Source organism: Chlorocebus sabaeus, chromosome 23 (assembly GCF_047675955.1).
Source record: "Chlorocebus sabaeus isolate Y175 chromosome 23, mChlSab1.0.hap1, whole genome shotgun sequence".
NCBI classification, from domain to species: Eukaryota; Metazoa; Chordata; class Mammalia; order Primates; family Cercopithecidae; genus Chlorocebus; species Chlorocebus sabaeus.
Window position 1 is genome coordinate 34,382,341 of NC_132926.1, and position 17,234 is coordinate 34,399,574.

Consider the following 17,234-nt stretch of genomic DNA (forward strand, 5'->3'; position numbering starts at 1 on the left):
GCATTAGGATTCCCCTTTAAGTTTGGTCCCTCATACTAGTCCCTGGATTAAGAAATTACTATGAATTATCTTAGTAAGACGTTACTAAGAATTATCATGTACTTGGAATTGTTAGTCTCAATTATCATCATTTTCTCGTCCTGTGTTTTATACATGGGTTTGTCTGATCTGAGAATAGGGTGTCAAATAGAGGAAAATATGAAGATTGAGGACACTGAATGAAGCAAAGAATTAGTTTGTAATAGATTAGTTAAGGCTTAGATTTTTTAAAAATGGGAAGCACAAGAGATGTTAGTAGCCTAAGCCTGAAGTTGCTTTATCTTGGTCTCATACAATCTGCTTCTAAAATCTCATTTATAGCACCTTATTCAGGACAATCTGTGGGACAGAGGCTCAAAAAACAGAATTTAATATTTATTACAACTTTTTATTCAAGAAATAGGAATTTCTTGAATTGTTATTATGATCTATAAAAGGGCAGGCCTTTGACTTGGTCTAATTCGGTCACAGAGGCCATAATTAGTTATAAATTATTCTTTCTAAGTCTGATATCCCATACTTAAGTCTAGGACATGAAGACTTCTCCTTCAGGAAAGGTACATAAAACAAATGTACTCTTGTCTCCATACTTATGATCTCTGCATAAAGTCGGACTCAGGCCATTTTCCAGAAAATTCTGGGAAATTGGGACATTGTATAATGCAAAGCACTTTTCTCTTCTGTGACTTCTCTATGCTATAATATCCCAGGGCCAAGACAGAAATGGTTGGAAAAAAGGAGAAAATATTAGGAGATCCATTGCATCTGATTCATACTGTGTCTTAATTCCAATAATTAGATGTTTGAACCAGATAGTCATTAGCCACACCATTGTATCAAAAGGAAGAATAAAAATATACTCCTGATTGTGAAAGTCAGCAAATCTTTAGAATTACAGTGGAATTTACATGATTCTCAATATGCTATATCTTCTTTTGCTCTTATGTTTAAAAAATTATTCCATCTTACAAAGGTAGATCACAGCTTCTGAGAATCTGGGGGAAATAGTAATGAAGCCATGTAACCTATTCCTCCTTTCTGGGTCTCCACTTATTCAGTGACTATATGTAAAATAAGAAAGGATTGGAAATTGAGCTATTTGGAAATGCAGAAAGCAGTGACATTTTTCTCACTCAGTGTTAATTTGCTCCTAATGTAGTGACTTTGAAAGCCTCACCTAGAATAATATGGTAGACTGAAAGGGGAGGGTAAATTCACTATTCATAGCATTATTACACACCAGACCTTTCAGGAGATTTATTACACACCAGGCCTTTCAGGAGATAAGAAGATGGCATAATAACAGAACAGTTGATCGGATGCGGTGGCTCAAGTCCCTAATCACAGCACTTTGGGAGGCTGAGGCGGGTGGATCATGAGGTCAGGAGATTGAGACCATCCTGGCTAACACAGTGAAACCTGTCTCTACTAAAAATACAAAGAAAATTAGCCAGGCATGGTGGCATGTGCCTGCAGTCCCAGCTACTCAGGAGGCCGAGGCAGGAGAATCGCTTGAACCCGGGAGGCAGAGGTTGCAGTGAGCCAAGATCGTGCCACTGCACTCCAACCTGGGCAACAGAGAAAGACAATGTCGCAAAAATAAATAAATAAAAATAACAGAAGAGTCTTGAATTTTACCACTGATACTCTGCTCCCATATTGAAAGCCAAGTATTCAAAACTCTGGAAAAGGGCCTGGTCCACTTTCCTACATCATAATATAAAATCTCCTTATGCAAGGAGTTGGGATGATGTAAGTGACTCCAAGAGTTTCTCTGTGGTGTAAAGTCTGCTGATTCTCTGCGTTGCCCAAAAGCACAATCATCATAACTCTGTGGCGAACAATGACTACATAGTGTTAGGCTTTGCAAGAGGAGCTTCCACTGGAAGGGACCCTGGAGAAGCAGGGTCCGCAGAATTTACAGTTCTGTTGAACAGAGGAGAAGCATGAAGTTCTGAGCACTGAGCTGTGAAGGGCTCTGCCAGACACCTCTAGACAAATCAAGGGGAATTTGTGAAGCAAACATCTCTCTCTTTTACTTCCCGTTTCAAGAAACTCTCTTTTATGAAGACAAACCATAGGATTAACAGGAAATACAGGCATGAGCAAACCATACAAATAAAACCGTCTGTATTTTCTACCACTGTCCCGCTGCGCTCTAATGTAGAGGCAATGAAGCACGAAAAGTAAAACGATAGGGATGTAGCATGGTGCTGCGCTGTGTTTCTACAGCGCGCTTGGCTTACCTGTTCTCAAGGAAGATATGAAAGATTGGATAAGGAATTTAACAAGAACTATTTGAGTGACTTACACCTATAATTCCAGCACTTTGGGAGGCCAAGACGGGAGGATCACTTAAGGCCAAGAGTTTGAGACCAGTGTAACCAACATAGTCAGACTCCATCTCTGCAAATTATTTGAAAACTAGCCAGGCACGGTGGTGCATGCCTGTAGTCCCAGTTACTTTGAAAGCTGAGGCAGGAGGATTGCTTGAGTCCAGAAGTTCAAGGCTGCAGTGAGTTGTGATTGTGCCACTGCATTCCAGTCTGGGTGACAGAGAATGACCCTGTCTTTAAAAACAAAAAAACAAAAACCCAATTATTTGCTATGTAACCTCATATCTCAAACCCTGATTCATCTGGATGAATGAAGGAGCTATTCACACTGAAAGACTATATTCCTGCTGCATATATTCCCTAACTGCCCTCTACATCTTCCACTTCAATGTGTCTCTTAAAGTCCCCAAGAGGCTTATTATATGAGCTCAAGAATCAGTGTATCAGCCTCTGGCCTCTGCATGTAAGGACCTGCCCTTCATCAGCGCCACTAAGCATGCAGCTGCTGTTGCTTCTCAAGCACCTCACACATGGTCTGCTGGGCATCCCGTCATCCTGCAGGAGTCCTCATATCCTCCATGGCACAGTGGTCGTCATATTCACCCAGGCCACCAATGTCCCCAGTCCTTGTCAGATCAAATGCTTAGCAGTCTCTTTCAAGGTAAAGAGAATTCACTCTCACCTCTACTTTATGCTCTCTTAGAGAAGGAGAAAGCTCTTTCCTCTGTATGTTAACATTTGTTAGTGAGGTAGGAACAATCCTCTTCACCTTCTTCTAGAAGAGTTGTCAAAGCAGGATCTCTTGGGCCCCAGTGTGTGTATGTGTTAAGTAGAAGGGATCTTTCAGTTTCCACATAGAGTACAGCATGCCTCACACCCCGAGTGTCACTCAGTCAAGAGTGGCTCAGGGTCCAGTGTGTAGTCTACCTGAAAGCATTGTTTTCATCCATTCTCCTTTTTTGCTCTCTATATTTTGGTTATGTATCTCTTTGTTATAAATGTATAGCTGTAAGATGGAAGGATATTGTGAGAGATGAAGACATCGCTGAAACAAGAACTCCAATATCTAACTTTGGCCATATTGTGATTCAGCAGATGGGTTTAAAACATAACCTGGCAAGACCAAGGCAAGTTAGGAGAAAGGGTATGAAACTGTATTTCTCCGACTTCAGGATCAGATAATAGTGTCCTTAACATCCAGTGTGAGGTCTTTCACAGGTATAAGAGACAAATATTCATCAGTCTGTTGATTCAGGTGATACAAAGGCTGACTATCATGACCTCAAAAAGTCAACGACTGGCTTAGTTTATTCAAGGTCATAAATTAGATCAATCGTATGTATAAAATTTTATCTCAAGCTTGAAGTCCAAGTGAGTTGTACAAGTAAACCTGCTCTTGTCCTCTTACTTGTACATTTCTATAAAAACCTAATTTCTCAAATGTACTTTGGGACAGTTTTAACACCTCATTAATTAACTAATAAAATTATTGACGTGAGTTCATTTTGTATTTACCTAAGGATCTTGGTATTGTCATTTTGAGAATTATACTTCAGCCAGAGTTAAGAGTTCAATAGATTCATTTGAGAAATGGATTGGAGTTTTATTAAGAATTGAGAAATGTATTAGAAGGAGAAATGGATGGGAGAAACAAGAAGGAATTTGGACTTAGGGTAAAAGAGGTTTACAAGAGTTAATATGAGGAAATCTGCTGCCCTGAAGTCTAAATCCTTCTGTCTTGGCTTGGCCCTGCCTTTCTTCCAAAGCCTTCATTCAGGATTAAACCCACTAGTTTCAGGCATCTCAGGAGAAAGACCTTCAGCTTGTAGCAGTAGCTAAAGCCAAGGACATGTTAAGCAAAATGACCCATGAGGAGGCAGTGGGGCAGTGAGCAGACACAGAGATCTCAGAGATTAGCTCACAAGGTTTTGTGTCCTTGGCAGGGAAAAGAAAAAAAAAAACACACAAGACACAAAACTCAAACTCCTTCACTGTGCATTTTTTTCTAACATGGAAGTGTTAGCTCCCAATTTCACACTTCGGATCAACTGTAAGAATGAGATCAACTAGTAATAAAATGCAAATACAGGATATAAATATTTAAAGGAAGCTGGCTCATAAACATGCGAGACAGATCACGAAATCTGTAAGTGCCACATTCCGGCAACCCTTTTGTCCATCAGTCTCTCTGTACCTGGCATGCCTTTCAAAGGAAAATAAGTACTTAGCTGTTTGAGGTACCTAAAAGATTATTTGGGGGTCTTGAGGTGGGAGGTATTAGGAAAAATGTTCGAACACTTGGGGTCCTGAAGGAAAAGACTAGGGCCCTCAAGGCTTTCATAAGAAAGATTCAGATCTGGGGGAGGGCATTATATAATAGAACAGCTGGAACTAAAGAGACCCTTCTACATGCCAGACGTGTGCTCAGGCCTTTACAAACATAATTCATTTAAATCTCCACTTAAGAGCAAAGGCAATTATTATCCTGGCCTCATAGATGAGGACAACGAGGCACAGAAGATATAGTTACAAGGTCGCATGTTTAGAAGGTAAGAGGATCAGGAGTGTGATCGAGGAAGAGGCCAAGCTAGCTGTGGTAGAAAACGCATTCTGAGTAGATAGAGGAAGGCCATTTCCTATTGGCAACCCACCTCTAAGGTCCTTGGGAACATTCTGAATGAAAATCCAGGGCCTCACCTGCCCCTTTTAGCCAAGTTGCTTTCATTGCAGCAGCGTAAGTTCAGTGATGGTTTGCCTGATCCACCGACAAGTTGTTCATGCCTAATTCTCAAAAGCACTAAACCTGGGGAGGCATGAAGAGGAGTCCCACAAGTTGAGCATTTAGAACACGTTAAGTTTCCTCACATTTTCCCAGAGCCAGAGCTCTGAGGCCTTTCCTCATTACAGAAGGTAATAACCGAACCTTGACACTGTATCCTTTCAAATGAAAGAAGTTAGCTGTCTACTTAAAAGTAATCCTTGACACCTCCCTCTCCCTCAACCCCAACATCCAAACCCTCAGCAGTCTCCAGAATTCTACCTTTAAAATGCATTTGAAACAGTCCAGTTTTCTCCATATCAACCCTAATCTAACAAGTATCATCTCTGGCTTAGATTATTGTAGTATGCTAACTGCATCCACTTTCACTCACCACCAGTTCATTCCCACAATGCTTTAACCCAAATTTAAATTCTGCAATGGCTGTTCATTGCAATTAAGAAACTCCAGTTAACTTACAGTGGGCTTCAAGGTGCTGAATAATTTGACCCCTGCCCACCTTCCAAACTTCCCCTCATGCCAATTTCACCCTTACTCACCGTATTTCAGCCTTCAAAAGTATTTCTCATTCCTAACTTTTTCTTCAGAGTTCATCCATCCACATGAAACTCTCTTTTCTCAGCTCTTACATGATTGGCATAATTCAAATGTCATTTCTCAGTTTGAATGTCACTCCTCAGTGAGTCACTCCTGTTTTCCCTACCCTCAGTCCTTCTTCATCCTTTCTTTCCTTGCTTCATAGTACTTGTGAAAATTTGCTACTATTTTAGTGGTTTGATTTTTGTTCTTTGGTTATCCCACACGTTTGACTCTAAGCTCCACAGGGGAAAAGCTATGTCTGTTTTTTCTCTGTGCAATGATGTGTTTATTGTACTCTCTGGCTCGTGTTCTCTACTCCCAGTGATGTAATAAGACATTTTGAGTTCCTAAGCACTGTAAAAATTATGAAAATTATGGTGCTTCCCATAAATGACTAAAAATAAAAACTAAAGTTACAATAAAACTTATACATATACTGAAATTAAACTGGCTTTTATTTGTAGAGTTGCTGATTGTAAAATCTTGGAAAAGGTCATTGAAACAGAAGTTTTCTCATTTCTTTGGTGTCCCTGATTTTTTGGTAACTTAAGCCCATGTATTATCTGCCACGGTAATATACAACTGTCCAGGACCTGAAAGGGAAAAACTGCTTCTCATTTCAGCCTCAGAGCAAAGGTTTGTATTATCATGTAAATCTCACTTAATAAATCTGAAATGGAGCAGTAGTTACTGTGAGCATCATACCTCTTTTTTCTACTGTTAGAAGAATTAATCCTTTGGCCTGTTTTCATTCATTCTTATCTCATACAGCTTGTCCGTTCCATAGCTATTGACAAGCCCTAATCCCCTTAGTAAATTAACAGAAGAAAAACGGAAGAAAGAAGTTCTGTGTTTACGTGTGTTGGGAGATGGAGAAGGCAGATTTTTTTGACAAACATGTAGGTGGCACATAATGGGTGCCATGTTCTGTGCTAGGTGTTAGGATTAAACAACATTTGACCAGCATGCCATGTTCTTTCACATATCAGGACCTACATGCATATTCTAAATAACCTGCTCCCATTTCACCCCACAATCTCTCCAGTAATATCTTCCCTGGGATTCCAAACTACATTATACTTTTATTTTATCTGCTGTCAGAGCTGCCTGATTTTCTCTGTTGTAGTGCTCAATATAATTTATTTTAAGTAATTATATAAGCTCTCTTTCCTCTTAGACTATAAGCTCCATGAGGGGAGTTCTCATGTTACCTGACTCACAGCTACATCTTTGGTACCTAGTAACAGCACACGATAGCAACTAACAATAAACATCTCTTAGATTGAGTAACAATAAATGAATGGATGAACTTTAACCTTGACCTCAAAGGCCTTGCACTAAAATAAGAAGGAAAGACAAATAAAAGAATATTTACCATTCACCATGTAAGTGTAGTTAGGATGTGTCACAGTACAATGGGAACCCTAGCTTCAATGCTAACCCTCATATCAGTGAAGATACCCTGAAGGAGTTAATGGATACATTTTAAAGGTTGAAGAGTTGAGGCAACAAAGGAACCTCAAGAGGAAATAAACTGAACAAACACAAAAGTGTCTACTTGCTATGCAGGAAGTCACCTGTAAGATCATCGGCCATAAGAGTGTAGAGTTCATAGGAGAGTTCTTCTAATATATTTGCTTACTGATACTATTGATAACGGATATACAATGAGGTCAGAATGAGATTCTTATTCTTAGCAAACTCAAGAAGATCCTTACTGCTTACATTTAATGTTCTCTGTAAATATATAATATATTAATAATCTCTCATAAAGAAGGCAGGGGACAAACAACAGTCACTTATGAATGCCTTTGTTTTTGCCCCCTTTTTGGGGAAATCAGGCTTTTGACTAAGTGTGACATAAGCATCTCCAGAATTCCTCATTATCTCTTGATAGCTGGTCTGCAGCCGTAACAGCAAGCTTTTAGAATAACCCCAAGTGATCTGAGTGCTTTGGAAACATCCAGAAAAATGTGCTAGGCATAACCATAGTTAATAAAATTGTGTTTATAACAATACTGATATGATTTATCATTTCTTACATGCCAGGTACTCCTTAATATTTTGCACACATAAACTTCAAAAACGACTCAGTGAGACCAAAGACTTCCAACAACCCTGGGAGTGAGTCTGGACTCACTGAACTCAGTCGAGGCTTCATATGAGACAGCAACCACAGCCAACTGTTTAACTACAACCTCATGACAGGCTTTGAGCCAGAAGCTCTGAGCTAAGCCACTCCCAGATTTCTGCCCCGCAAACACTATGAGATAATAAATGATGTTTCAAGGTGCAAACAAATCCCACAGAACAATAATTCAGTGGGGTAGGTATTGCTATCATGTCCTACAGATAAAGAAACTGAGCCATGGAGAGATACAGCAACTTGTCCAAGGTTACTCAGAAAAGAAATGGTAAAGGCTGTACTCAATCCAGGAAGTCTGTCCCCAGAGCCCACAGTTTGCAGCTTCCTCCCATTATGCTGTGGTATCTCCTGAAATTTTAATGCCACTTTTGGAGCCAAGACCCATACCCTGTACTTCTTCAGACATCTCACGGAATTCAGAAGTCAAAGTTGGAAAAGTCCCAGGAGAGGCAGACAGTTTGGTCACAATTAGTACTATTGACCAAGAAGCTCTTAGAGGAAAATCAGTGTTGCCCAAAGAACACCATGCCTACCCACTGAGGACATGTTAGACGACTTTGAACATACGTGAGCAAACATTTTTACTTTCATAACTGTGTAGTTTTAAAATAGGTGCCAGATAAACATTGCGTGAACATGCGTGTGTGCTAAATAAGGTAATTAGTATAATTATCTAAGTAATTAGAGAAATATCAACAATATATCTGAACAAATGATTCTATATGTATTATTATATAATTATATATATATATAAATTATAGAGCCATGATTCAATGCAGAAAGTTATTCTTTTATTTATTTACTGGTTTATTCTTCAACAAATATTTATTGAGCACCTAATATGGCCCAGACACCACTCACAAACAAACATAGAAATAAAAATCCCTGCCCTCTCATAGTCTACGTTGTGATAGGGAGAAACAAATAAAGAAATTTAATAGCACCAAAAAAACGGTATATCATTAATATATAATATAGTACACATTATAGTATAGCATACTACATTAAGCAATGTTATAATATACTGTATTATATTATCACAGAATATATTATTAATGTTAATTTTCTATACAGTTATATAGAAAAATAGAGCATGGTAAGAAAGGGGATGGTAATAGAGAGGTGTGAGTTTTAATCTTTCTTTTTAAATTAAAAATTATTATAAATAAAGCTGAAGTCTTTGTTTTACTAAAAAATTTAAGAATTTGTTTTCATTTCCTTCCCATGGGTCCATTATCTTTACCATAACAATTTTCATTTATGTTTTGCTGAAGTCACAGAAACATTTCATTTAAAAATGAATAAATAGCAAATCAAGTAAATCATAATTAAAATAAATAAGGCAAAACTATCAATATATAATGATAACAGTGCTGCCTGGATATGACCAAAAACAAATGAGTAAGTTGTATTTGAATGGTTAAATTGGAGATTTCTTCAAATAGGAAACACCAAACTTTTCTCTCACCAGTTGACCCTTGACCAATTGTTAAATGTTGATGGGAGAAGAGGAAAAAACTAGAATTACTTACCCCTAGCCATTTAGCTCCTAACACTAAGGATGAACCATATGGTTATAGTTTATTAACTATAACCATAGTTAATAAAATTAACTAATTAACTAGACAGTGTGGAGGGTTCTGTCATCTAGTATGTCATAACTTCTACAGCCTGCAGCTTCCTGGTCTGCTTGCTTACAAGACCATCTCTGCGGAAAAAGCAGACGATAAAATACAGGAATACTGAAAGAAGTGAGATGATCACATCCCATTCCTTTATGTTACACGTTACACATAGGTGATGCTGACTTGGAAGTGTTTGCAGGTTGTGTGGCTGCCGAGGCTTTGACAGAAGACAGGGGACACTAGCCACACAAAGGAGGTTGCAGGCTTTCCCACCAAGTGGATGGAAAGCCAGTGTCAAATGCTGGGGAAGTGCTGCAACTCTTTCCCTCATCACCTAGTTACCTTCAAGCCGGTTTTATTAGAAGAAGCCCCTGACATCAAGAATGACACCATGCAGGAAAAAGTCTTCTCACGTTTTAATATTAAGTTACTTACAAATGAGTAACAACTAACGGTAGCTACATGTATTGAACATTTCCTATCTGCTAAACACGGCACACTTTACACACATCATCTAGTTTAATTTTTGTAATGACTCATGAGGTTCTGTGATTATTTCTTTTTACAGATGAAGAAATGTAGATTTGAGGAAGTTAATAAATACGTTCCAAATTATACCTATAGTAAATACTGGCACTAGGAATGGTGCCTAGGTCGTCTGACTCTGGAACTTGTGTTAATTCCATTTGAACCTGTAAATAACTCTGTGGATTAAGAACAAAGATTATTTCCATTTTATGGAGGAGTGGCAGAAACGTGTAGTGGCTAGGAAAGCAAATGTAAGTTAGAAGAGTCCATTTTGGGGAGGCCAAGACGGGCGGATCACGAGGTCAGGAGATCGAGACCATCCTGGCTAACACGGTGAAACCCCGTCTCTACTAAAAAATACAAAACAAAACAAAACAAAACAAAAAAAACTAGCCGGTCGAGGTGGCGGGCCTCTGTAGTCCCAGCTACTCCGGAGACTGAGGCAGGAGAATGGTGTAAACCCGGGAGGCGGAGCTTGCAGTGAGCCGAGATCCGGCCACTGGACTCCAGCCTGGGCCACAGAGCAAGACTCCGTCTCAAAAAAAAAAAAAAAAAAAAAAGAAGAAGAATTCATTTTGATTCTGGCTCTGTCGTTTATCAGTTGTGAATTTGGGAAATGTATCTAACTCCTCTGAGATTTACAATGTCCTCAAATATAAAGATGTAGAGAACACTTAATCTCTTAGGGCCTCTCTGTCTTTGCCATCATCATCATGGTTATTACATATTTTGGGTTTTCTCACCTTAATTTTTTCTCCTACCTGAAATTGCCATGTTATTCCCCTTAAACCCTTAGATTAAGAGGTGGCTACAATGTACTACTATGCCGTTAATAGTAAATATTTATTGTACACTTACTACATGCCACGAGCTTTTAGCGCATTATATACAACCCCTACACGAGATAAATACGGGTGTCATCTATAATTATGGTTAGAAACAGAATTCGCCTAAAACTGGACATTGCTGACTTCACTTCCCCTTTTCCTGCCCACCACCCGGACTGCCAACTGACTTCGCAACTCCAAAGGGACATCCATGAAAACGACAGGAATTGCCTGCAGGAAAATGAATGCTCTAGGAGTTTGACTCTAAAAAGATTGGGAACTGTCCACCAACTGGTGCTACTGAGAACAGTGGTTGTTGAAAGGAATTTCGGTCTCTATCCCAACTTACTTTTCCTCAGTGAAGCGTCAATTTCCTCCAAGTCCTCTTCAGAAGGGTAGCTGGAAAAACAGTGAAACCAAGTAACTTACCTGAGAACAAGCCGGGAGTAGTGCAAAGGAATCAACCAGATTCTTAATCTATTACAAAGTCCAGGCACTCCGTTTGCTTTCTAATAACCTTGTTGCCTGGTATTGAGTAAAAGATGCTATAAAGCACGAACACGTTTGGAAGTAATAATAATCTGCTGTTATGCGACATAATTTTCTCCATATTTGTTATTATTTTTCTGATAATAAATTTCATACATTTTATTGGAAAACCACAGAAAATGCAAAAAATAGCTAAGCTGTTACGTATGTTTCGATCTAAATTTCAATTAAATTTTAATTATTCTCTCCCCGTGCCTAGCCACCCTTGCCCCATTTTTTAAAAGACCTGGAGTCCAGGGTAGGAGAGATCAAGAGCGTCCCAGAGGGCAGCAGCACATATTCTCTCTCCCCTCCAGACCCTGCAGCTTGCTTCGCCCATCTCCCCTCCCCCTTAGCTTGGTCGCTTATCATTGGTCATTGCCATGGCAACCAGCAGCTGCCGGGCCAGCAGCCTCTGCCGCAGCAGGGGTGGGGCACTGGGGGAGGGGGAGAGAGAAAGGAGGAGCCAGAGGAGGTGTCTGCTGCAAGTTCCTGGCTGCTTCCGAGCTCACCCCATCCTCCGAGAGGGAGGAGGCCCAACTGGTGATGCTGCTGCTGCTGCCGCCGCCGCCGCCTCTATTGCTGATACTTTAGCGGGGCTGGAAGGGTGGTTCCTATTCGCACCATCGCCAACCAGAGACAGAGGGGGAAAAAAAAAAAACAAAACCGGCAGCCGCTGCTGATGTTGGGTTCGGAGGCTGCATCCGACTCGGTCACAAGGAAAATGGATTCAGTTTGCATCTCTCCCTCCTTTAAACAGCTTCTCCGGGTCTCAGCATGGTGAGTAGGAAACAGTAGGGCTCCCTTCTTGGTTTAGCGTGTTATTATTTGACCTATGTATACATTTCTGGCCTGAAGTTGAACAATGACTCCCGTGCCTCAGACTAGAAGGGGGAGATGTGGAGACAGAGATGAGGATGGAGGGAGAGGAACGTTGCCAGGAAGAGAGAAGTGAGAAGGCAACCGCTTGTGTTTAAAAAAAAAAAAAAAAAAAAAGGTGTTCTGATTTTATCTCTAACTGGCTCAGAATGCAGACTGAGCCACTTGGTGCCTTTTTTTCCTAAGCTTAGCAACAGCATCAGGGGTTGGAAAAAGAGCTAACAACAAGAAGAGGGTGTTATTGAAAGGAATCATTTCATTTGCAGCTCTCACATACAGGGTTGGGCCTTCTTCAGAAACACATTTGGTGTCTCATAAGCTTCTCAGACTCATTATAAGGTGGTTTTGCTTATTTTATTGATTGCTTAGAAAAGGTGGCCCCAGAATTTGACATTTTATTTTGTACTCTTGTTGAGAAATCATTTGCAAGACCCAGTTTTATTTTATACGTAGATTTGATTGTGAACTTACACACGTATATCTTATGGATATATATATCATATATACACATGTTACTTAGCATTTATATTGCATTTATGAAGCATATTTATATGTAGGGTGTGCTTTGCAGTCATTTTTATGGTTTAGATATGTCCTTGCATGCCTGGAAGTACTTGCATGTTTTTGAAACTATGCTTCTGGTTTATATTATTATTCATTGGCTTTATTTGGATTAATGTGAAATTTACTCTGGTTATTGTCTCTTAGTTTCATTGTGACCAATTGGAACAGATGCCTATGATTTGATCTGTGTCACAGAACTAGATGCAAATTCGTAGCCTGCCTCTTTATTTTTAATTGGGTTTGTGGGGGATGATATTGAGGACTCCGAATTTACAATGATGGGAAAGGGAGGTGGCTTGTGGTATTATTTTGTGTCTAGCATCTTACCAAATCAATGTTGAAGCAAATCAGTTTTCTTGAAATGCCACCCCAACCGTTTCATGTTTGTGCCTTGTGTCCCAGGAAGCACAGCTGAGCTGGCAGGTGAAATGCATTCATTTTATTTAATAGTGCTGCTATCTGCTGTTCATTCCTTCAGTATCCAGGAACCATTTTACAGTTCTCTCAAATGTTGTATGAAGAGTCTCCTTCTGTAAATAAGAAAGTAGGAAAGTAGGATTGTTTTGAAAATCTAGGTATTCCTAAGCACCCTAGCCCAGCCGTTTCCAAATTAGTCTGCTTATACAATGAAATGAAACCAGGGAGTGGGCAAAGCTGAACAGGAGAATGTGTGGCTTGTAGCTGAATTGGGCGGGGGGGGGGGGGGGGGGGGGGGGGGGGGGGGGGGTGGGCTATTGTAATTTACAAATGCTTACTGGGATCTGCTTGACCTTTTATTATGTCAAGGTTTTAAGGCAGCTCAGGAGACTAAAGATCCCTGAGATGAGGAGGTTCCATTCCCACTCAGGATAATGGATTTCATTGAATTAAAGCCAGAAAAAAATATGTAGGTAAAGTGTATTAGTAGTATTACATTTACCACATGGGCTATTATAGTTTTATCCATTAGTCTCTTCTCTAACAATATCATTGTCAGTACAGACATTTTTTACAATGTAAAATGACAATTATTTGGGGCTTTAGTCTGGCATCTGATTCTACATACTCCCCCACATTTATAATTTTCACATGTATTTGAATCGGGTTTATAGTTTAATTTGTCTGAGAATAATTGTTCTATTTGGCTTATACATGAGAAGGTCCCTTGGGGACTTAATTGTGCATGTCCTCATAGCATGTCATATATTATAGATCCACAGCTTTGTAAACTCATGCTACTTTGTGCCTAATTGTAACAACTGTATGAAATAGGGCAAGAGAAGAGGTACTGGGCTTGTATGTTATAACAAATTGTATAACACATTGCATCCTGAATCTTTTAGTGATAACCTTTGACTTCCAAAAATGAAAATGTTAGATATGTCTATAGTACACTTAAAAAATTAAGGTTTGTAAAATTAAGATTTGTTGACCCCATTTCATGCAATGAAAGCAGATATCCTGTGGCTTTGTTTTTGTTTCTTTCTTGTTGAGTTTTCATTTGGAGGTGGTTTTATAGGCAAAGTTGGTACAGTTTGAACAGAGGCAAATCCCTTAGGTCATGTGCTTAAAACTCCTTGTAGATAGCCTGTTTCAGCTATGTGTCAGCTGTTACCCTGATAGAAATACAGGTCTAGCTTTTGACCCCAATCTTTAAGATAACTATATGACCTTTGCTAAGGGGCCGCTGAAAAGTGAAGTGTGTTTCAAGCACTAGAAATTGAACTCTCTGCGGAAAGATTTTTAAAAACTAGGATTCGTATGTAACAAACCTGCACGTTGTGCACATGTACCCTAGAACATAAAGTATAATAAATAAATAAATAAAAATAAATAAATAAGCTAGGATTATTTCATTTGGAGAAGAGAACAATGAAATATGACAATCATTTGTTTCAAATAAGCTGAGCATGGGGCATAAGCATAGGACATTGCTTGTTGCTATTTTTTGAAACCTCAAATGTGGTCAATGGGCTTCAACTTTATGAGGAATTATGAAGATTAGAAATATAAAAATGTAGAAGTTCCTCATAGTAAGTGTGAATAGTCAACTGGCTAATCAAATAAAGCAATGTACTCTTCTCTCATCAAAACCGCCAAAAGTATGACCTAGATATGCTTTTGTCTAGGATGGACTAGATTTCCTTCTCAAGAACTTCTCTTGCTTTTTCTAGAATGAGTCATTTATTTAAGAGAGTACATTAGTTGTTTAAGATCAGGCACTTCTAGATTATAACAGTAAGACTCCATTTTGTAGTTGGCTTCTAAATTACAGGATCTAGGTATTTGTAAAGAAATCAACTGATCATCTTCCTAGAGAAATTTACATGTAATCTTGCCAGAATTCAGGAAACTGAACATTTACCTGTTCATAAGAGCCCTTCTTTCTCAGCAACTTTATGGAGTGTGATGTCAAATACCTATATTAAAATTATCTCATATTGTATAGTTAATTTTGAAAAATGTAGTGTGTCATTTAGTGGGGTCTTTATACAAAATAATTCAAGAGCCATCAAGTTGTTTTTTTTAAAAAACAAATTATATGAAAGATATATACAAATTAATGCTTAAATGTGCTGTTTAACAAACTAATCTTCCACTCAAACACTATCTTAAAAATGTCATTCATGTTAGAATATTAAAGTTAAATATTTTGATTGGTATGTATGACTTTAGTAAAACTTGTTTTAATTAAGACACACACTAATTAATTTCTCACTTTGTAATAGGACGTTTCTCATTTCGGGTGACATCAGAACATGTTTTGATTTTATGTACCTGCTGCAAATCTGCTTCAGGATGACTTAGACAATATTTGCAGAGTGAAACAGTTTTCTACATTTCTTTTTGGTTCATGAAAAGTCAATACTTTGTTTCTCGTGGTTGGAGCTTATTGTGGAAGTTTTAACATAAATAACGCAATGATGGTCTTTTACTGAAAGAAATACGTTAGGTTTATACTTGGTTGTTACTCTGTGAAGTGTGTTACAATTCCCTCTGTTTACACATTCCACTATTTTTCTATCAAGGGAAAATGTGCTTTCAAACAGGATAAATTAATCAATTGACTAACAACTATTTGTAGAGCTTTCATATGACTAGCAGAATTTGCATATGCTAGCAAAAAAGAATTTCCTTGGAGAATATAAGATACACATCCATGAAACAGTTAGTGTTGAAAACAATATAGTTGTTATTAGTACCATCACTTCACCATGTATTAATACAAGTTTTCATAATTCTGTCATTTTTCCATTCTTTTTCATTTTATATTCTATCAATTTCAATTTATATACTATCATTTCAATTCTATCCTATCAGCAAAGCTAGTGTCATAGTAATTCTTTAAAATAAGTGGAAACAGATTCAAGGAGATTAGACTTGTCCAAATTTGTGTTTGGTAAATGGTGTAACAGGCTGGATCCCTAGTCTCATAAGTACAAACTACCATAGTAGAAAGGTAGCGAATTATCTTACCAACTTGAATCTTAACTAATCTGTGTTGTGTGGCTCATTTTATTTGAATATTTCAGGTACCAAAATTCGTTCTTTGGCCATATCGAATTGCCAAATACACTATGTGCGTAGGGTATCAGACAAACAAACAAAACATGAAAACAAAACAAAACAAAACAGCTCACACACACACAAAGAGTATTTTAGAGAAAATCTAGGCTTTTTGATATATCAGAAAAACCTAGAAACATTTGTTTGGGTGAAAATCAGAATTTTATTGGACTGCTATGCATTTATTTTATAAATAAATATTGTTTTTATTTTTAATGACATAGAGTTTGGGAGGTGACCATTGTTTTCTGTATTTAGGATCAGATTAAAATTCCTGTAGGTCCTGAATCTTGAAAAAAGCTATGCCACCTCCTACCTATATGTCCTAATTATCTCTCTACCTACACATTCTTAAAAGTAAAAATGATGTTGTTATAAAATAAGTGTACATCAGTTCAACGACTTTCTGGTATTTTCTCTGAACAAATGCTCCTACATTTTTCTGAAATATAAAAAATATTTATTTGTTTTTCAAGTGTTCTAATTTTCTGGTGTATCTTTTTCTTTATTAATTCCCTAGACACATACTGGTATAAGTATTTGGCAATTCAGCTCTGGCCAAATAGCAAATTATGGCATTGAACCATATTCTACATTTGGAAAAAGCGTCCTTTATAATTAATTAACTTGCAGTAAAAATGAGACCTGTCACACTAAAAAAATTGTTCTTTAAATCATTATTCATTACTACAAGTAAATTTTGTTGCTTCGAGTTTTTTTATATTTAAAAATAATACATCCTCATTATGGAAAAATGATAATATAGAAATGTGTAAAAGGAAGATGAGAACCACTCATAAGCCTACCATCAATAAATCATTGCTGTTAGCATTTTGGAGTATTTCCCTTTTGATCTTT

At 38.1% G+C, this 17,234-nt stretch overlaps 2 protein-coding genes across 5 annotated transcripts in view; one reads left to right on the plus strand and one right to left on the minus strand.

Annotated features, from left to right (window-relative positions):
- Positions 1–11,723, minus strand: part of SCGB3A2 (secretoglobin family 3A member 2) — a 90,737-nt gene extending 79,014 nt beyond the window's left edge. Inside the window, exons 1-2 of the mRNA XM_038006309.2 lie at positions 11,635–11,723; positions 11,209–11,258 (exon numbers count right to left, since the gene is read on the minus strand). The gene's annotated coding sequence lies outside the window, so the exon portion shown is untranslated. The remainder of the gene's footprint in view (positions 1–11,208; positions 11,259–11,634) is intronic.
- Positions 11,724–11,859: 136 nt separating this feature from the next.
- The window catches only part of JAKMIP2 (janus kinase and microtubule interacting protein 2), a 184,770-nt gene continuing 179,395 nt past the window's right edge, over positions 11,860–17,234 (plus strand). For 3 of the 4 annotated variants that reach the window (XM_008014885.3, XM_008014886.3, XM_008014888.3), the window contains exon 1: positions 11,860–12,167. Coding sequence is in view for 1 of the 4 variants with exons in the window: in XM_008014890.3 (XP_008013081.2) it covers positions 12,165–12,167 (3 nt within the window). In the remaining 3 variants the exon portion in view is untranslated. The remainder of the gene's footprint in view (positions 12,168–17,234) is intronic. The other variant, XM_008014890.3, reaches the window with a different exon arrangement.